This window comes from Protopterus annectens, chromosome 7.part1, assembly GCF_019279795.1.
Source record: "Protopterus annectens isolate FY-2018-M chromosome 7.part1, PAN1.0, whole genome shotgun sequence".
In the NCBI taxonomy this organism is placed as follows: domain Eukaryota; kingdom Metazoa; phylum Chordata; order Ceratodontiformes; family Protopteridae; genus Protopterus; species Protopterus annectens.
In genome coordinates, this window is record NC_056740.1 from 424,477,011 (window position 1) to 424,499,006 (window position 21,996).

At 37.4% G+C, this 21,996-nt stretch overlaps 1 protein-coding gene across 1 annotated transcript in view; it reads left to right on the top strand.

The window, feature by feature from the left end:
- NT5DC2 (5'-nucleotidase domain containing 2) overlaps positions 1-21,996 on the top strand; it is a 996,759-nt gene that overhangs the window by 743,376 nt on the left and 231,387 nt on the right. Inside the window, exon 10 of the mRNA XM_044078885.1 lies at positions 2,378-2,459. Coding sequence (XP_043934820.1) covers positions 2,378-2,459 — 82 coding nt within the window. The remainder of the gene's footprint in view (positions 1-2,377; positions 2,460-21,996) is intronic.

The window sequence follows — 21,996 nt, forward strand, 5'->3', positions numbered from 1 at the left end:
ACACAAATATTGCATACAGATGCCTCAGACTCAGGTTGGGGAGCCACTTCGCACTAGAGTCCAAGCCCAGTGGCAACCTCCCATGAAAACCAAACGCATCAGTGTAAAGGAGATGACAGCAGTTCTCTTAGCTTTGCAGATCTTCATACCCCTACTGCTGCCAGGTCCTCTTCTGATAGTGACAGACAATACCACTGTGTGGTACATCAACAAACAGGGAGGTACCAAGGCATACCAATTGTGCAGGCTAGCCCTCCTAATATGGGACCTAGCATCCCAGCACAACCTATCCCAGAAGGCCAGCTACATCTCTTCACAGGACAACAAGCAGACCTCTTGAGCAGAACATCCTCTCCACAACACGAATGGATGCTGGACAGGATGGTGTTCTTAGACATAGTCCACCAGTGGGGCACTCCACAAATAGACCTGTTTACCTCCCCCCAGAGCAGGCAGCTGCAGACCTTCTGCACAAAGACTTAACTCCCCCAAACCTGGAGAGTAGACGCCTTCAGTTTCACCTGGGAGGGAAAGTTTCTTTACACCCCCCCCCTTTCCCTCTGATTCAGAAAGTCCTTCTGAAAATCAGGAAGGACAAACCAAAAATCTTGCTAGTGACTCCCTACTGGCCAAGGCAGCATTGGTTTCCCCTTCTACACAATTTAGCCAAGGGCAGTCACTGCAAGTTACCCCACAAGGTGGACCTTCTGACACAAGACAAAGGAACTTTCCTACACCTGCACTTGTAAGTGCTATCCCTGACTCTGTGGATGATAAATTACTAACCCCATTCAGACACCACTATTCAGAGGATGTGCTATCATTCCTGAGGGAGGCCAGGAAACCCCCTACTAGAAAATCATACCTTGCTAAATGGGAAATATTTACTCAGTGGTGTCTGGGACAGGTGATGGGACCCTTACGAGGCTGACACCCTCCTAGTCCTTTCATATATGTGTCAACTTCTAAAGGGTGGACTTTCCTATTCATCAGTGAAAGTGCACCTCCCCACATTATCAGCCTGCTTACCTCTAGAATCCTCCCTTGTTAGCCAAGCTACATGTGAAACTGTTCCTTAATGGGGTCTTACACATCAGACTACCTAAGAAGCCTATCCCCCCTCCGTGGGACATGAACTTCATCCTGGAAAAATTCACCCAGCTTCCCTTCGAACTGGCTAATGCAGCCTCTCTACAGTTTTGTACATGGAAAACGGTAATGCTAGTGGCTGTTACCTCTGGCTGAAGGGTTTCTGAGCTGCAAACCTTAATGACATGCTCACCTTACACCCCTTTTCATAGGGACAGGGTCACACTGAGAACTAATCCCTCCTTCATGCCCAAGGTAGTCAATGACTTATCTCTAAATCAATCCATTCACCTACCCAATTTTTCCCCCTCTCCCACTAATCAAGGAGAAAGGATACTCCACTCCCTAGATGTCCACAGGCAGCTGAGATTTTACCTGGACAAAACTAAAGACATTAGGAAATCCAAACAACTCTTTGTATCTTTCCACCCCAGGGCATTGGGCAAGGCTGTCAACAAACAGTCCGTTTCATCCTGGATTAGAAAGGCAATCTGTTTCTGCTACTCACACCACGGAAAAAAACCTCCAGTTGGAGTTGAGGTGCAATCCACAAGAGCAGTGGCCACTTCCAAGGCCTTCCAAAAAGGCATGGACACAGCTTCCATTATGGAAGCAATTACATGATCCACTATCCACACTTTCAAAAAATATTACAAATTGGACCAAATCTCCAAAGCGCGCACAGAGTTTGCCAGGGCAATCCTTCAAGGCTTTGTGGAATCATCTTCTGCATCCGGCACACTTTCATCAAACTAAGCTGTGGTACTCTCCCACACCAAGAATACTGCAACATAGGAATAGAAGGACATAGAATAGTTGTGTAAAATCTTACCATAACCATAGATGTCCTTCTCTTCCATGTTGCAGTATTCCTTCCCACCCACCATTCCCCCCTCAGACTCTACCAGTCTAACTGCTCCCTGATGCCTCTCTCCATTACAGAAGAGACCCAGGGCCTTTTGCATGTCACCTTTGGCAGCCTATCCTGTTGGGCCATCTACTTTGCCTGCTTAGCTTCAAGTTCAGACGTCACATTTAAGGTCCCTGGTTTATGGCCTTACGTGTGATGTCCCACGTAGCCGCAACAGCCAAGCTGAAGCTTTTGTATAGGAGCCGATGTGCGAGTCGTCTGAAGGCAGGAAATCCCACACCAAGATGATTATGGTAAGATTTTACACAACTATTCTTTCCTGATTACTGAGAGAAAGTTGACACTTGATTTTGCTCATCTCATGGGATTTTTCAGCAGTGCTGTTGACTAAACTAAACTATTTTTTTTTTTGTGCAGGCCTTTTCGAAGACTGGATGAAGATGGCTTACTCCACTGGGACAAGATCACAGAACTAGGAAAGGGGAAGATCTATCGGCAGGTAGACTGCTGAAATTCATTTGCATTGTGCGCAAAAAATGCTAAACATTATCAACTGCCTACATTTAGCATCCTGTCTCAGTTAATGATGATGCACTACAGACTGTTTCATCTGGTATGCGTGTTGATTTTGTGGCCGTAGTAAGTTATTGTAAGTTCTGAAAAGTAGCTCAACAGGCTTCTGAAATGCTCTGTAGCTCAACAGGCTTCTGAAATGCTCTACTTGCCCTGACATACCAGTTAAATGGCTGTTTTTTCTGCATTACAGAGGTTACATGATTATTTTACTTTACTTAGGTTATGTAGCTTAGTTATTTTAACTGTGTTGACTTTTTGTGATTGCCAGGCTAAGGCAGAATGTGCTCACCTTTAATATGCGATTTCAGGACTTCGATTTCAGAGGCGATCCACGCATCTTGTGTGCTTCCATGTGTTTAGTCAAATACTATTCTGGTAAAAATGTCAAAATTTTGTCTTTTCTTGAAAGCTTTGTTCTATATGTTGAACTATTCTAGGTAGATGATACCCTTTTGAAACCATTTTCTTCTCTTACATTTAGTCCATCCTGTAATATGATATTTGTATCTCATAAATCCCAAGAATGTATAATTATTGTCATACAAACATGTGACCTTGTATGCCTTAAAATCTCTTTCAGTGTTCTGTTTTCCAAGAAGTATGGCCATAGCTTCTCAAGGCTTTCTCTGTATAATCCTTTGCAGTCCCCCCCCCCCCCCCCACACACACACACACACACACAAAACCACTGGATTCATTCTGTTTTACAGTTAATGTTCAGCTGCCAGAACTTACTTTCAAACTGCAGCTTAGGTCTTAATGACAACAGAGATCATGATGCAATGACTTCATTGTTGCCACTGTCCTGTGCAGATAGCGTCTGTACGATGTTCGTATGCGAGTCTGTTAGCCTAAATGTTCAAGTCCTCATACTCCTTTGCTCTTGGCTTCCTTCGTTTCTCCACTCTGTATCTTCTTTCTAGTCCTGTTTTTCTTCTTTTCCTAAAGTGAATAATTAGATTGATCATGATTGGCCCAGTACTTTGCACAGTCTGTATTCTCTTGTATATTTACTTAAATATGTTAAGATATGTGAACATACACATGCACACACTGTTTATGCACTATGTAATTAGTCATAAGCAACTATGAAGTATTCCTATGTTACTAATGTATGCCAAAAAGTAGTATCCCAAGGGTTGAGCCCTAACCATGCTTTTGCCAGTATCTAGTAATCTGCTTTTTATTGCTGTTAAATAGTCTGTATTGCCTACCCTCTAACCAGAATAAACTCCATTTGGTTGCTCCATTTATTTATTTATTTACATTTGTTGACTGGGAAAGTCTACTGGATCAAAGACTCATTTCAGTGGAGGCTCAGGGAGAAAAGCTCTAGGAACAGTACAAAAAATGTTTTGTACATCCTCGTCTGACATAATATAATACAAACGAGATAAAATTCAAATTTTGATACAACCTTAGCAAAACAAGGTTTTTTATATATATATAGACAAACATTATGACAGATGAAAAAAAATGATGATGATAAACAATAAAATAATTTCAAGGAGGGAGAAACTGGTTAGATCTGACACTAGTCACATTAGAGTCAGTAATCGGAAAGTTAGTAAGGGAAATCTGAGTCTTTTGAAACTGCTGTTACAAGGGCTAGTAAAGAAGGCTCAGGAAGAAACAAGGTGTAGTTTTGTACTTATACATGTATAGGATGGCAAATTTTGTTCAAGGAGGCTTAGAGGTATGTTTGCATGGGCAGGTATAATGGTTAAGGTAGTGGTTTCTAAGTGCAGATTTAAAAGGTTTTATAGTCTGAGTAATTGAGGAAGGCAGTGCATTCCTCAGTTTGGCAATAGTTTGAATACAGGCATTGCCCAGCCCATTTATTGAGTTTTGTTTATGTTTATTAGCTGTCTATTACTAGAGCGAATATATCTGGGAGGGGTGTAAGGTTCGATCAAATTCTGGAGAGAAAAGCACTTATGATTATAGATCAGTTTGTGGGCAAGAGTTAGTTGGGTGTATGTAAGGTAATGGGGGCATAGTTTGGTGTCGATGTTGGTGCATGTAAGGTAATGGGGGAATTCAAACCAGTTCAGTTCTTTTATGGCACGGCAGTGCTGTGTGAGATTAGGCTGTCTAGTGGCAAATGTTGCTGTTTTATAGTAGCAAAATTGTAATTTAAGGGATGAAGATTGAAGACTGGTGAAAACAGGGCATCCATAGAGGAGGGAAGGAAGTAGCAGAGTGTTTGCCTATTATATCCTGGTGGGCTTGTCCATGTAATGTTTGTATGTACAGTTTGCCAGGTTTAAAGTGTGTTTTCTTTATTGTATTAAGAATGTGGTTGTCAAAGGAGAGTTTGTCATCAATTTCTATACCTAGTAATTTTGCTGTTTTTACAACTTTAATTTCAGTATTGTTTAGTGAAAAGATTTTAAAGTCTTAATTTGTTGTTTTTGCAGGGAAAAGTAAGAGTTTAGATTTTTTTTGGGATTAAGGAGATTTTGTGCATTATTTAACCAAGATTCAGTAGATATAAAAGCAGATTTGAGATATCCTTAGTATATCCAAGAAGTTATTGGAAGAGGATATAATAGTGGAATCAGCATACTGGATGTGTGTACTGCATTGGGATGCTGTATGAAGATTATTGATGAGCACATTGAAGAGAAGGGGACCCAGGATAGATTCCTGGGGGGACCCCTGTATTGTTGACAAGATATTCAGAGTGCATGTTTTGCCATCTGACAGATTTTCTATTTAGGTAGCAAGAAAAACAATTTAGCGTTTGCTGTGAGTATTTTAGAGTTTTGAGCTGTTGTATTAGTTTTGGGTGGGATACCATGTCCACAGCTTTGAATAGGTTGATCAAAATGACTGAGGTTGATAGACCTGCATTCAGAGCTTTGTACACAGTATTGGTAAATGAGAGTAAGGCTGTAGTGGTGCTATAACCGTGGCAAAAAACATGCTGAGTTGGGAGCGTGGGAGCAAGGAGGTTTTTGTCTGTGAGGTGTTTTTGTAATTGCATATGTATGTATTTCTAGTCACAAGTTAGAGAGATGTTTGGTGTTATCACCTTTGTGCAGAGGAATAATAGTTTCCAGAGTTGAGGGATGTGGGATTCAGAGATAGACCTGTTAATAAGGATGCTGATGGGATTTGCTGTAGCACTGGCAACTAGTTTTAAGTATTCTGCTGGAAGGTTATCAGCTGATGGAGAGCATGGTCTCAGTTTAGGTAGTTTATGCACAAGGGAGGTGGGTAGTGGTTGTAGAGCAATTGTTGGGGCAGATGACAAGTTATTATTGTTTTCAGGGGAATGGGAAATTAAACTATGTGAGATTAGAAGTAGATTCCATGCTATTTGATCTATTTTTTTGTAGTTTGGGAGAATTGTTTGATAAGATACAGTTTCAATAAAGTGCGAGTTAAACATTTGGTCAATTTCTTGTGGGTCTTTATCTGGTGATGGTGCAGGATTCTGTTGTGTTCTGGGATTAAGAAGTGAGGAGACAGACCTCCAGAATTTTTTGGGGTTATTTTTTAGGGTGGATAATTGTGTGGAGAAGTATGTTTTTTTTTGTCATTAATAACTAGCTTCTTTGCTGTGTTATTTAGTTTATAAGTAAGTTCATTTTGTGGGGTTCTGTTTTTGTGCCACCCTTTCCAGGCTGGGTCTTTGGTTTGTTTTGTTAGCCAGGGGGCATGGTTATATTTTATTCTTTTGTTACAAATGGGGCCTAGACTATTTGGAGTATTGAGAAAGATTTTATTAAAATAGATTATGGTGTTGTCTAGTGGGAGTGTTTGAGGGGTCCAATTCTGGGCTTTTAAAGTATCTAACAGGAGTTTTTGGCTAAAGTGGGTTAAGTTTCTAGATGTTCTATAGGAGTGTAGTTTTGGAATATGGGTATGGGTCCTATAGGTGAAGGCTGGTGAGTGATCACTTAGAATGTTGGGGAGGGTACTAGTGTGTGAGTATTCTTGGGGGTCAGAGACTAGGATCCAGTCTAATGTATATTTGGTATGGTTATTGATGGTACGTGTAGGGTTTGTGATTTGAGCATACCTGTCCAAGTTTAAACAGTTTGCTGAGGAGTTGGAGGTAAGGTTATGCCAGTTTAGCATCTCCATGTATAAATAAGATGTTATGGTCTTTTGTGGTGAAGACCTGGCAAGTATCCAGAAATCTAATTGAAGACCACAGTCCACCACTTTTTAGAATACCTTAAAATGTAAACCATCTTAGTAAACATTCATTGACTGCAAGCATGTTGTTGCAGTCTGTTAGTTTTTTTATAGCCATCTCTTCAAGATCCTTTCCCATGACATTTAGCACATTAATTGCTCTGTACTTCTCAGGATAGCTTTAATAGCCCTTATAATTGTAAAGGATAACAGTTAGTTTTTTCTCGCCATATTTCCAGCACATCACCCTCATCTAATAACCTCATCTTAAAAAAAAAAAAAAAAGACTTTCGCACAGACAAATGCATTCACATCATAAATTAATAAATTGGTATGCATTAGTTTATACTGATCATACAAAATTAACTTGAATGCAATACCAGTTATACTAAGCATTATTATGTGTTTACTTCAGTTCAAAATTATCTCAGCATCTTTAAAAACAGTACTAAAAACTTTCACTTATTTAAAATTAGTGTTGTGATTAACTCTTGAATGACACGTGTGTTGGTCTGGTTTCTTCAGTGTTCTATCATATTCAGAGTATTTAATGGGACTATTTGCACAGTCTATCTGATATTAATTTTTAGTCAGTTATTTCTGCGTTGCAGCTTTTGTCTTTATAAGTCGTAGCTGTTCTCGATCTGTTTTGTTGTGAGACTACAGATTTTGACACTTCTGTTTGCTTTTCTTCCTATAACTTCAACCTCAACGTGTTTGTATTACAAAGATGTTTACAGTTTTTCTGTACTGCTTTCCGTGTTCCATACTAACTGCACAGAGTCTTAGATTAGCTGCTTAAACAACTATTTCAGCTTAATTTTACGATCATGTGACTCTGAATTCTTAGTCGACAACCTGCAAATCTGGTAGCATTCTACAGTTAATGACGAAGTAGTATTTCTATCTGTGATACCTTGTCTCCAGGAGTTCCTTCACTCTTTACTGATCTTCATACATCAATTACATAGTTTAATCAGGTAACAACTTCTCAGCCTTCTATACTTAACAATTGAGGTACTAAGAGACTGTTCACAGTGGAATATTCCTGTCTTCTAAAATTGTGATTTTACAGTCTTCATAACTTCTTATGCATCTCTTTGTCGTAAGACTGATTGGTGTTTGGATACTTCTTTCCACTTGGCCAGTAGCTTATGGATAATGAAATGTGATGCTATCTGAATTCTCACCCACCCACAGGTTATCTGAATTCCTAGCTTTTACATTGTGGACCACTGTCAGAGAATAGACTTGGTGTACACAGTCTTGAAAATGTAGACTTTGATGCATTAATCAAAGTTCTGCTTATTTCTGTCGGTTTGATTATTTCAGGAAACATGTAAAAGTAATCCATACACATTAATTACATGGCTTATTTGAAGAAAAAGAGATGTGTGCCTTTTTTAGTTTGTTGTAGATACTGGGTATGCCACAATTCCATACTAGCGGTATTTGAGAAGACCGTTTTTGCTCCTTTTAGATGTAACTAATGTATCCTTTCAAACGTTTTCCCCTTTGATTGGCATTTTTTTTGTCAGCTTTGAACATTAATTTTCTGGCACAATTTGTCTGCCTTAAAAGAAAAGTCTGAATTTCTGTCCTTAACTGTGATTTTTTATTAAGGAACGACTTTCACTGTAATATTCAATGACTGCATTTGTAAGTCACCTTCAATACATCTCTGAAATTGTTAATTTTTTTGAGTCGGTGGGAACGTAATTGCTACCCAATAAGAGTGCAGTGCTGCTTCAAACAGCTGTATGGATTTTTCTGGTAAATATAGTCTATTGACCATATTTGTTATGTAGTTTCTTGTCTGATATGTTTCCCCTTAAGACTGTGCATCTACAAATTAGCTAATATCTTTTGCATTTATATGGGACCTTCTTCAAAGAATTTTTGAAAATGCCTTGCCAAGGGTTTTTAATATGTTTACACTTGACTTTCTTTACTATAGTTGTGCCAGAGAAATTCTCAAGTTCATGTCCTATTAATAGCAGTTCTTTTTGCACATACCTCTGTTGTGCATCAGTAATTGATGTTGAAGCATAGGCATCAGATCTTTTCACTTGGAGGACCACAGCTCATATGCCACTGACTTGCATCTACTTACAACACACCTTGCTTATTCATGCCAAAGAATTTTAATGTTCATCTGCAATTAGTCATTTTGGTATTCTGTTTGGCCCGTAAGTTCATTTTCAGGTTATATATTGCTTTATGAACCTCTCTAGGCCCTTGGTATCTCACACACATTAGATATACACTTTGTAAACTCCTGAACTGTTCTTACAATTCCCTGTAATGCTTGCTTGTCCATTAGTTTTGCATTTATTTTCTCAAATGATCAGGTTTCAGTACATCTGGCAGTAGAATATAACCCACATATTTCAGAAGTGTCAGCTTTATTTGATATATTTTTTTATTTAACTTATGTTTTTATTTAACATTATGCTGTTTAAATCTGGTCAGCAACAGTCAGTCTTTCCTCGTGCTCTTCCTGTGCTTGACCTTGCTGTCTAATAGATAAGTTTTGTCTGCATCACCTTCCAGATTTTCAGTAACATGGCCAGTAGCTCTTTGAAACATCTCGGTTTCTGATTAAATACCAAACAGCAACATAATGAATGCACACCTTTCTGTAGGCATGTTTCATACACAGTTTGACGTTTACTTCAAATAACTTTATTTGCCAACAACCCTGGATTGCATTTCATACCAAATAACCTTAGCATTCATGAAACCATGTTTTCATTTGTAATTTGAGAAACACCCACTTTTAATCAATTATTTCAGATATTTTGGATCAAAACCAATGCAAATTTTATATTGCTTCCAAACAGTGACTAGTCTCACCCATTTTGTTTTTTCATACTGCATTTTAATTACAAGCTTTCCATTTCATTCATTTCCTACTTGGCTCCCCTAAGAAATTCTGGTACTTTTCTGGGAGCAGCTATTTCTGGCATATCCTCCGGTCTTGTTTGTTTATGTTCTGCTGGCAAACAAACTTTCTAATGCAGTAAACAAATTAGTGTAGTGTTATAGGGTTACTGCTTTAGTACTGCATACCATCTGATAAGTCTCAGTTTACATGCAGTCTTTACTTTTACACTGCGGATTCATTGTATTATTCTTAACTTCTGACAAGTCAAACACAAAATATTTGTAAAATGAACTTGTGCACTGTGATTTGAAAAGCGGATTTTATACTTTTTAACACTTGCATGTCAGCAGATTTTGACTTAATGGTGCCACACATTGATTAGAATATGTTACTGCGCATACCTTTCTTTTAGGTACTTCTATCCTTGGTGCTTTAAAGTTGTAACAAAGTAGAGCCTACTGTATTCCCTTGAAAGGTACTTGCTCTAAGTTTAATAGTTTGTACTTTCCAACACAGATTGCAGACTCAATTACCTCAAGTTCAAATAAGCTGTAGACATAATGTGCACTTGAGGAGCTCTGATGCTTGTTTTGAAAGGGAAAGTGACAAGTTGTCTGAAATGTTTAAATATAGAGGGTACCCTGTTGAATTGATTTCTGCTATAAGAATAGACGTCATCTTGGGGAGATGCATTAGATTTTCTACCTTATTAGGAGAGGTTTGTTCGTCTGGTGATTCCTCAAAAATCCTTTAAATACTAACAGTACCCAATTTGATGATGAGAATAAGGATGTTAACAAAGCCTTGGTTCTAAAATCCCAACCTGATACTGGACGTGTGAAAGGTATTAAAAGGAGCTGGGGTATTTTTAAATTTCAGGATGAAGTTTTAGAAATCGTATGCAAGTACTCTTGTTTTGTTTACAAAAGAGGACAGAATATGAAAAGTAAGTTTGAATTCAATAGGAATAAGATTGAAACCCTTTCCCCTGATGGTTTGGGTGGTACGAAGAAATGTGGGGCATTGCAAGTATTGCCTCTGCATATATATATATATATATATATATATATATATATATATATATATATATATATATATATATATATATATATATATATATATATATATATATATATATATATATATAATATAGTATAGCTCCTTTCAAAAGTATATGTAAAGGGGAGGAAGATTTCATTACCATTACCCCAGTCTTGTGATAGCACCACCAGAGGTGGTGTTTATAAAGCCCTGTGGTTCTTTATGCAACTGTAAGGCAAAACAGAAAGGGCATTTTCCAAGTGTATTTATGAACGTTGTTCTGACATGAAGAAATGTTTGGAAAATAATGCCTTTTTTAAACATAGTCAAAAGCATCCAGGTAATTTATTCCTGTTTGCTACATTAGAAAAGGTACTACCAAATCTCTGGGTGGACCATGGGAAAGTATTATAGAATATAAGTAACTTTTATGGTAGTTAAGACACGATGCTGCAATTTTTCCTGGTTTGAATGATGATATTGCTTTTGGTAGTGCATTGTAACTAAGTGCTGCTAAGTTTTGAACTTAATTAAAAAAGTTTTTTTAATTTTTAATTTTAGAACACACTTCTAGATTCAAGAGATTCTTAGATCATTACTAGGCTAACTGTCCTGGGGGGTCTTTCTAAACCTAGACAAGTTTTCCCGAAATAATAATTATGTCCTATAGCCAAATAGGACATTGAAGGCCAGGCTTTTATAAGCTACCTCTATCCATAAGGAATATATGTGCCAGGCCTGGTGTGAATTTCCTGTTCCCCATCCACTGGTGTAGGTTACATTTAAACTGGGTAATGGACGAACTCATCTTCACATGGATGGGAAGCCTGTTCCACAGGCGGGCAATCTTTGGGACACATATCTCACTCTAGCATGTTCTGTTTTTAGCCACAGACAGAATTCAGGTTCCTAGACCTTGTATTTCTGGTACTCTTTGACTTACAAATATGTAGGAGATTCATAAGTGAGGGGTTTGTCGATGCTTTGTAAACCAGACATAGATCACCTCTCAGCAATCTGTAGGGGACCGAATAGAGGAAAAGGGCTTTAAGACGCACTGCATAAGGCAGGTTTGTTATACCTTGTATCCTTTTTGTAAGGAGGTCACACTAGTTGCTGCATGTACCTGGTCAGGTACATACCAAATGAGCATTGCACTCTGGTTTGATAAGGGTGGATTACAGTGGGATAATGATCTCTTTAGACATAGATACCATGCCCTTGCTTACAAGATGCACACTATCAAAGGATGTTCTCAGCACTGCAACAAAGTGGTAGCCGAAGGTAAGGCTATTGTTTAAGTGCTTATCCAGATACCTGACCACTGGGTCAACTCTTAGGGGTGTATTATCAACTTGTAATTAACCGGGATGGGTGACTTCCCAAAGGGTACAACTATGCATTTCTTAGCATTGAGTTTAAGACCATGGCTTTGGCTCCATTTGTAGTCAGAGATGGACCCTTATTGAAGAATGCTAGTGACTGCAAGGGAGTCTATGATAACCCCCAACTTGCAATCATCTGCAAACTTAGTCAGCATTAAACCTTAATCAGTAAGCATCTATTTGTCTGAAATGGAAGCAAAAAGGATCAGGCTCAGTACCGAGCCCTGGGGGACACTGCTAGTGACTGCCCTCTTGGTGGAGCTGGCCTTGCCTGTTTTTACCTCCTGGGCCATATCATTGAGCCAGTTGGCTATCCATCTGGTGATAAAAGGGTTTATACCTAAATTAGTGAGCTTGTCTGTAATGCCTAAGTGGGGTATTGTATCAAAAGCCTTGGCCAGGTAGAGGTAAGCTGTGTGCACAGTCTTGCCTTCATCCAGTGCTTTGGTAACTTTTAACAAAAGTACACCAGCTTTAATAGATATAACCTTCCTTTAATGAAGCAGAATTGTGATCAGTTCAGCCTTTGTAGGTTACCTTTGTCCTCATTTATCATGTCTGTGATAGCAGGATTCTTCCCATGACCTTACATATGAGGCTGGTAAGACTTGTGGCATTGTAGTTACCCGGTTCAGTGGTTGGACCTCCTTTGTGCAGGGGAATGACTGTGACTATCTTCCATTTCTTGCATACAAAATTTGACTGAAGGCTTCAGTTGAAGTGATTCAAGAAGACAGAGGTCATGTTTCATGACATTTCTTTAAACATTCCAGAATGTTATTGGGGCACATTGATGCAGTTTTTTTGGCCTTGGAAAGTGCATTAATGACCTGTTCCCTAGTAATGGTTGGGGGATTGTGGTATGTGTTATTTCCTTTGGATTACTGGGGGGGGGGGGGTGGAAGGATAAAGTTCAGCTGAACCTGTCAGCAAAAAGGTTGGCAATGGCTTCCGATTCAGTTTGACTGATGCCATTTACGTTAACTTCTTAAGTTCTGCAAATTGTTGTGCATTTCACCTGAAGTTACAGACATAGCTGTAGAAAGCTTTGTGATTGTCCTTTGCCTGAGAAGCTATTTTTTCTTCAAATTTAGCCTTTAAAGTATTAATTAACACTCTTAGCTGCCCTTTTAGATTGTTCAGGGGGGCTTTTAGTATGTATGGCTTTGTTCCTCCTACGTTTGGCCAAAATTTTATTTCTTTTGTTGTATAACTGCTTCATATTGTGATTCCACCAGGGTGGCTTTTCTTTTGGGTTTGCCGTCCTAAGTATTTCTGGATGTTATGTATATTATAAAATACTTTAAGGTTTCTTAATTGAGAATCTTTTATGTATTTAAATATTTATATTCTACACAGTTATTTAGACAGGGTTTGAATTAATTTGTATTGTCTTTTTCAATGTAGAGTTTATATTAGTTAATTCATCACATGATTACTATTGGCTTTATCTTGATTTTTCTCTTTATCTATTCTGAAGACGTTTGTGTATTGTATTTTGGACGAAAGCAATTAACTATTATAAGAATATATATGCATCCTGTGGCAGTGATCCTTTACAGATTTGTATGAGTAGTGGCCTGGGTATTTGGTGGCATTGATTTGTGTGTTTTTTTTAAGTTTCTTGGTGAAACCTGCTGCCTTGGAAGTGCTCATTATTAAGAGCAGTCTAATATTACGTGCTGAAAGCTGATAATTTCTTCCAAGCTTTTCTTAAGCTCCATAATAGCAAATTTTGGTGAAATATTTATACATGCCAGTATAATGCTCTTCCTTGCCGATAGCTACTTACTACAACAAATCTACCATTATTGGCTTTTTACCCCATTTCTGTCGTCTCTGGAGCATATCTAGTTTGTTTGTCTTTCGGCTTTTCCCAGTTAGGGGTCGCCACAGTGGAGCTCTGGTCCGCTAATGATTGGTAGTAGATTTTTACGTGCTGGCTTGCCGGTCCTAACGCACAACCTTCAACGAAGGAACGCCCATTCACGCATGTCGCCACACAGAAGACTATCTAGTAACAAGTATTATTGCTCATCTTTTCCTTTTTCTGTGATATTCTGCTTAATATCCATCCTGAAATCCTTACTTTACCAAATTCACATGCTCATTTAATCCCAGTGTCTCCTGTAGTGTTATTTGCACTCCACATTTCTTAATATAAATCAATAAACTTTGCTTTTGTCTACAACTATAAGGCCACTTCCAGGATAATATCGATAGGGTAGCCGTTGTGGTAAAAAAAAAAAAAAAAAATTCCCCAACTGTTATACAGCACATGTTTTTTGAATGTGTATTTCCAGCTTTTTGCCTTAAATGTGCACACTTGCATTTGACAGGCTGATATTTTATACAGTTGTTACTTCTCTCCATTTAAACCTATTCCACAATTTCAAGACTTTTTGCTTTAATAAAACTTAAATGCATTTAAGAACACTCCATTCCCTATTAACTTTGAACAATTTCCTATTCACTTCTCATATATATTTATTTATGTGTAGATATATATATATATATATATATATATATATATATATATATATATAAAATCTTTATTTTTCACTGAACTGTTTGCCATTGTACCTTTAAATTTTGAATTTCCCTCCACAAAGAATGCTTATAACTCAAGATTAATTGTTTGCACCTTGAGACAGCTCAATTCCATGTAAAAATATAGTCAGAAATGAGAGGGAAAAAAATTAAACAACTCTGGAGGCTTATGAGGGAAACTTTGTACATTTGACTCTGAAAACAATGTACAGAGTTGCCTTGCCAGATGCCTTTCCTGTCTGAGTGCATTTTCTAATTGGAAAAAAAAAAGCAAATGCAATAAAAGTGGCATTTGCAATGCCCTTCTTCAGTTTCTTATTTTTCAATCCTATTTGCTTTTAAAAATGTATAATTTAAGCCAAAGATATTAATCTAGATAATCACTTCTGTAAAAATGAGATAAATTATCTTCATTCTGTGTATAATTCGTACAATTTTACACCCCACCCCGGTAGCACAAGATCACAAAATTATATTAACTTTAATTTGTTTGTCTAGCTTTCCGTATCTTGTTGCAGTGTAAATCCTGTATCTCTTACAACTGAGGAAAAGTACTTGATTTACTTTAATAACTTTAACATACACAGCAGTCACTGAAAAGACTCCTCCCATATGTAAAATAACCCTGACTGCATACTAAACAAAGCAGTCTTACAATATAACATGCAGTTTATATCTTAACATGTTTTATACAGTTACTGTTATGAATAAAAATTGTTTTATGTAAGTCACTTTCCGTTTAATGTCCTTCTAAGCATTTAATGGCATAAAGTGATGGGTATATACTTTTCAGTCCACCCACAAGTTTAACAAAGTCTACAAAATTAGTCTTTCTCAGCCACTTTCTCATAAAACCTATTTCATAAATGTGATAGATGCTTTATAGTCTCACATTTGTTCACTAATTTCAGTGCTGCTGGTGGTCTTCCTGATCATGTCAATCTCCTAACACCAGACTCTGGTTCAAGTCCAAGGTACTCCTGATTCTTCTAGTCAACTCTTTTGTTTTTTTTCCTGTCTTTCAAGCATTTTCATTTGGAACAATGGAAGCATTTCCAATGGCAAAGTATTTCTGCAAGCTTTGTCAGAAGGAGAAGTCATCCCCTTCTGCTTTTTGGCTTGCTTTTTTGTTGTATAAATTTTATTTCTTCTTTAGTCTGTTATTCATCCAAAAATGTCTTTGGTTCTACAGGAAACAAAATTCTAAAGACAAATGGATACAGCACCTTGAATCTCACACTTGCCTCTTCACTTTCCTTGATTGCTGGGACAGATTTGCTTCATTCCGCCCGGTGTACAATGAATAATTTTCCAAAAAGACTTGGCTGTTTCCAGTTTTTAATACTTTTCCTTTCTGCCAGTTTTGTCGGGATCACCTCGTTCTGTGCTGGTATGAGTTCATCTTTACTAAAACAAGTCTTGGCTGCTTTCTCTTGGCCAGGTTTGTAGCATACACCCGATGTGCGTTTTCACTTAATTCTGCTATAGAACACCAGTCCAGTTGTTTATTTGCACTTTCATAAAGTGAATACATTCTTTTCCTTCTAGATTTTCTGATATAGTAGTTTTCATGGCCTATTCCTTGAATTCAGATGTAGAAACAACAGCTGGTAATGATAAATCTTGTGGAGTTTCAAGTAATCCAAGAGTAAAATAAAGAGAAAGGGTACCTACAAAGTATAAAATTTATTAGAGAAGGTATTAATTGTAGAATTCAACAGTTTAAAATTATTTAATAATATTTTTAATAAATTTTTAATACATTTTTAATAAATTGTCAATGGTCTACATTAGTTATAATGCTGCTATGAATTAAATTGTAGTATTTTAAATGACCACTAGATTCTTATATAATTTGTTTCAACTTTGTTCCTGTTTTTATCCTACCTACTTGGATTTATTGGTATTTACCGACCTTGTTTTTTCTTGTTCCAAGAGTAAAATAGAAACACCAGAACAAAGGCAGGATACAATAACTCAGCTTTAATGAGACACTTTAAAACGCTAAAACACTTTAAAGAGCAAGTAAAAACTTTTGCCAGTATGGCTTCTTTAGGCATAACACTACAATTGTAAAACCAGTCCTTTTTATATAGCTTAAAATCACATGACAGCAGTTAATTAAACCTGTTTCTGCAATTCTCTTGAATGGCTCTATATCTTTAAAACCCTATTTAAGCCAGGAGGAGTGTGTGCTGTCAAACATAAAATCCACTTGTATTCATTTATTTCTGTAGCATGCACTTTACTCCCACATCTCAGGGACACATGAATAATACTTAAAACTAAAAAATTAAAATTACTGTTAGCTCTTGTCTCTACTTGATGCTTACAAAGTACATTTCTGGATATCTTCTTTTTAATTTCAGAGACTAGCTACTGATACACTCCCTTAGTCTCTGATTTGTTTTGCCAACGTAATAAGCACTACATTTGTCACAAGTTGCAAAATATACTAAATTTTCAGATTCACAATTAGATCTACATTTACTCTAAATTCTTTTCCATGTAAGGGATGTTTGAATGTGTTATTGGTATTAATATATTTGCAAAAAGCACAATGACCACATCTGTAGGTGCCTTTTTTAACTGTCTTCATATGTAAAAAAAAAAGTTTGTGGTTATTTGTAACATGGGAGCGCTTTCAAATTGGCAGTACATTTGGATGTGATGAAATCATGTTTCTCAGTTCTGGAATATCCGTAAGATTGTGCCAAATGCTTCTCATCTCTGGAATATCTGGGAATATCTGTAAGGTTGTGCCAGTGCCTGCTTATAATCTCTTTAACTGCCTTAGTGTTTTTATTAAACGTTAGACACCTACGCTCATTACTTTTCTTGTTTTATTATTCTTATTTTGCCCACCATTATACTCGCAAGAAAAACATGGCTTTGCTGATGTGTGACATAGCTGCTTGGTCTCCATAACAGCAGAATCAACGTTGCATACTTTATCTCGCTAATAGTGTCCTTTTTTGAAATTTAAGAGGGGATATAATTATTGGATGTTGCTGTACTTATCAATGAGCATTTTATGATTGAGACTATGCTTAAAGCAAACTGTTAAAAGGGATGCCTATTTGCATTGTAGTAGTATGCACCCACAGTATATGTTCAAGAATGTTGTCAAAAATCAGATGCTGAGAGTTGCTAAGGTGAATACTTCTTCTTTCGGCTGCTCCCGTTAGGGGTCGCCACAGCGGATCATCTGTTTCCATTTCTTCCTGTCCTCTGCAGCTTGCTCTGTCACACCAACCAACCTGCATGTCCTCTCTCACCACATCCATAAACCTTATCTTAGGCCTTCCCCTTTTCCTGTTACCTGGCAGCTTCATCCTTAGCATCTTTTCCCCAATATACTCTACATCCCTCCTCAGCACATGTCCAAACCAACTTAATCTTGCCTCTCTGGTTTGTCTCCAAACCTTCCAACCTGGGCTTGACCCTCTAATATACTTATTCCTAATCCTGTCCACCCTCATCACACCCAGTGCAAATCTTAACATCTTTAACTCTGCCACATCCAGCTCTGACTCCTACCTTTTTGTCAATGCCACTGTCACCAACCCATATAACATAGCTGGTCTCACTACCCTCTTGTAGACCTTCCCTTTTACTCTTACTGGTACTAGTCTGTCCCAAATCACTCTGACACTCTCTTCTCCACCAACTCCATCCTGCCTGTACTCTCTTTTTCACCTCTCTTCCACACTCACCATTACTCTAAACTGTTCATCCCAAGTATTTAAACTCATCCACCTTCACCACCTCTGCTCCCTGCATCCTCACCATTCCTCTATCCTCCCTCTCATTCACACACATATATTCTGTTTTAGTCTTGCTGACCTTCCTTCCTCTTCTCTCTAGAGCATATCTTCACCTCTCCAGGGTCTCCACCTGTTCCCTACTCTCACTACAGATCACAATGTCATCTGCAAACATCATAGTCCATGGGGTGAATACGTTGGATTCAAATATGGATACCCAATTGGGCACTATGGCATTCAGTTTTAAATGTAGGGGTTATAAAGTATGTCACGTTGATTCTGCTGTTATGGAGACCAAGTAGCTACATCACACATCAGCAAAGTCACTGTTTTCTTGACTATAATGATGGGAGAAATAAGAATAATAAAAAAAAGAACAGTAATGATTAGCCTAGGTGTCTCTTGCCTTTTAATATAAAAACTAAGGCAGTTAGAGATTATAAGCAGGCAGTGGCACATTCTTACAGATGTTCCAGAACTGAGGAGTGTAATTTCGTCACATCCAACTTTGGACATAAATGCAGGGCCAGCTCCTGTCTTACAAAGAACAACCACAAACTTTACATATAAAGACAGTTAAAGGCACCTATAGATGTGGCCATTATGTGTTTTGCAAAAATCTTAATACAAGTAACTACAGAATGACTTCCACAAAGTGTATTGCTACCAAAAAGCTGCCACGGAGTACCTATAAGTGCCCAAAACACCTCTGTATCCAAACAAAATGTTCCTTTCATCAAGTGCTAGGGAGCGGACTGCTCCACTATACGAACCAAGTAAATCCACAGCACGATTATTTCCTGTAATACAGATGAGAAATGCCAGAAGCAAGTTGCAATGCAGCTACAGAGTGTTTCAGCAGACCACAACTGCGAATAACAATGTCCAGCAAAAAAGTAAGAACTGACATCCATGGAAATTAAAACACAAGAACTATCTGGTTAAACGCTTTCACCCGTAATACGGGCTTCATCAGAACACCATTCCATTAAAGCTGACACCTTAAATAACTTTTTAGGTGCCAAAATCTTGATTTCAAAAATCGTATAGCGTTCCTTACGCTTAAAGAAACATGCTCCTAATAATCTGTCATCTCCTACGATGACTGTGTTAAAATACTGAGATATCTGTTTAAATAACTGTTTAAATAATTTGTGAATCTAATGAAAAACTATTGTAAAACCAAAATATGAAGTGAACAAAGTTAAAAACTACACATATATAAAAATACTTTACAATCTTATAAAATTATGCACTGTAAAGAATATATATATTACACATGGTTCAGTTACTGACTTACACTAAAATTTAAATCTGACCACATATATACTCATAACTGTAATACTGATTATATTCCTGTTATAACATCCTCTCTAAAATTTACTGCAGTTTGCCCACTAACATCTAATGATCAATGCTTCATACAAATAGTATATGTGTACCTAACCGTTCCATCTATAACCTCAAAAATTCACTGATTCCACTATTTGAAATGTGTATGAATGTTGTCACCAACAGCACAGTGAATAATAGGTATAATAATAATAAATTCAAGGACATTCGGTGCTTAGATTCGCAAATTATTTAAACAGTTATTTAAACAGATATCTTTGTATTTTAACAGTCATCGTAGGAGATGACAGATTATTATTAGGAGCATGTTTCTTTAAGCGTAAGGAACGCTATACGATTTTTGAAATCAAGATTTTGGGACCTAAAAAGTTATTTAGCTTTAATGGAATGGTGTTCTGATGAAGCCAGTATTATGGGTGAAAGCACTTAACCAGATAGTTCTTGTGTTTTAATTTCCATGGATGTCAGTTCTTATTTTTTGCTGAACATTGTTATTCACAGTTGTGGTCCGCTGAAACGCTCAGTAGCTGCATTGTAACTTGCTTCTGGCGTTTCTCATCTGTATTACAGGAAATAAAGCATCTGTTTTTAATCGTGCTGTGGATTTACTTGGTTCGTATAGTGGAGCAGTCTGCTCCCTAGCACTTGACGAAAGGAACATTTTGTTTGGATACAGAGGTGTTTTGGGCACTTATAGGTACTCCGTGGCAGCTTAATACAAGTAAGACATTCAAACATCCCTTACATGAAAAAGAAATTAGAGTAAATGACAAGTTGGGAATCTAAAAATTTAGTATATTTAGCAACTTGTGCCCAATGTAATGCTTATTACATTGTCAAAAAAAAAATCAGAGACTGAGTATCAGTAGCTATGTAACTGAAATTAAAAGGTAGATACCCATAAATGCACTTTATAGGCATTAAGCAGAAACTGGAACTAATCATGATTTTAAGTTTTTAGTTTTAAGTGTTATTCATGAGTCCCAGAGAGGTGGGAGTGTAGTACATGCTACAGAAATGAGCGAGTATCATTGGATTTTGTTAGAGAGCACAAATTCCTGCTGGTTGGAATGGCTCTGCATCTTTAAAACTCTAAGAGAATTGAGGAAACAGGCTTAATTGCTGTGTCATATGATCTTAAACTGTATAAAAAAGACTAGTTTTACAATTATAGTGTTATGCCTGAAGAAGCCATACTGGCGAAAGTTTTAACTTGCATTTTAAAGTGTCTTATTAAAGCTGGGTTATTGTATCCTGCCTTGGTTCTGGTGTTTCTGCTGTTTTGCTCTTAACTATTCCTTGGATTCCTCTCTTTTAACAGGTAGGTGCTGTGTATTCTAATCTTTTATCTGATGATGTCAGTTTTCATTTGTTCAACATATGGGTTCAAATCAGATACTCTGGTCTGACTTGGCTGTTACTGCAACTCGTGGAGATGAACAAACTCTCAAGCTCCTCTTCTACCTATAATGCACCAAGCCTAACTCCCCTAAGATCTTGTCTGCTGCTTTCACGAACAGAAGTAGATGCCAGCTGCTCTCGGCCCTTGATTTAATAAATGAGTGTTTTTCTTCAGAATTTCTCTTTAATCCTTGTAAACCTTAATCTAGTTAATAACTACTTGGTTTTTGTCAGTGTATTTGTTCCTTTTCATCCTTAATTTCTATAGTTACACTTGAGTGTATTCTTACTACCACTGTTGGTAGACCCTTTCCTACCTCGTATATCCCCGTGTTGTCTAAGAGTATTTATTTCTGATTTAAAAAAAAAAAAATTGCTAGCCTTTTTTTCTTTGTCCTTTCTCTAGTGTTTATAGTTCTTGTTAAGCTAGATATCGGATTGCTTAACCTACAGATATGTCGGAAAAAGGATTTAAAGTGTGAACTTTGGGCACAAAAATGCCCTTTATTGATGCTCACTCCCTATGTATTTACTGTTTGGGTGCTGAATATTTAGATAAAGATTGTGATATCTGTAGTGGGTTTAAGCCAAGAGCTGTTACTGAGAGATGAAATAAATTGATATTGATAGGCCTTTTGCCACCTACCTTTTCTCAGGCCATCGTTGGAGTTCAGTCTCCTAAAGCCCAAGGATCTGTCAAAAAGGTCCAGGTCTTTTGACTCTATTCCTTCCACCTCTTCTAAACCAAAGAATAAGAAAACCAAATCGGATCAGACATCACCTGTGATCCGGCCATCCTTGGATCAGATAAAACATTTTGGCAGGTCCTTCCTCCAGTCCAAAGAAAAGTACCATGGATCCAAAGTCCTTGGATCCGAATTATCTGCCTAGGACTGTATATTCACCCTCAGTGGATCCATTACTATC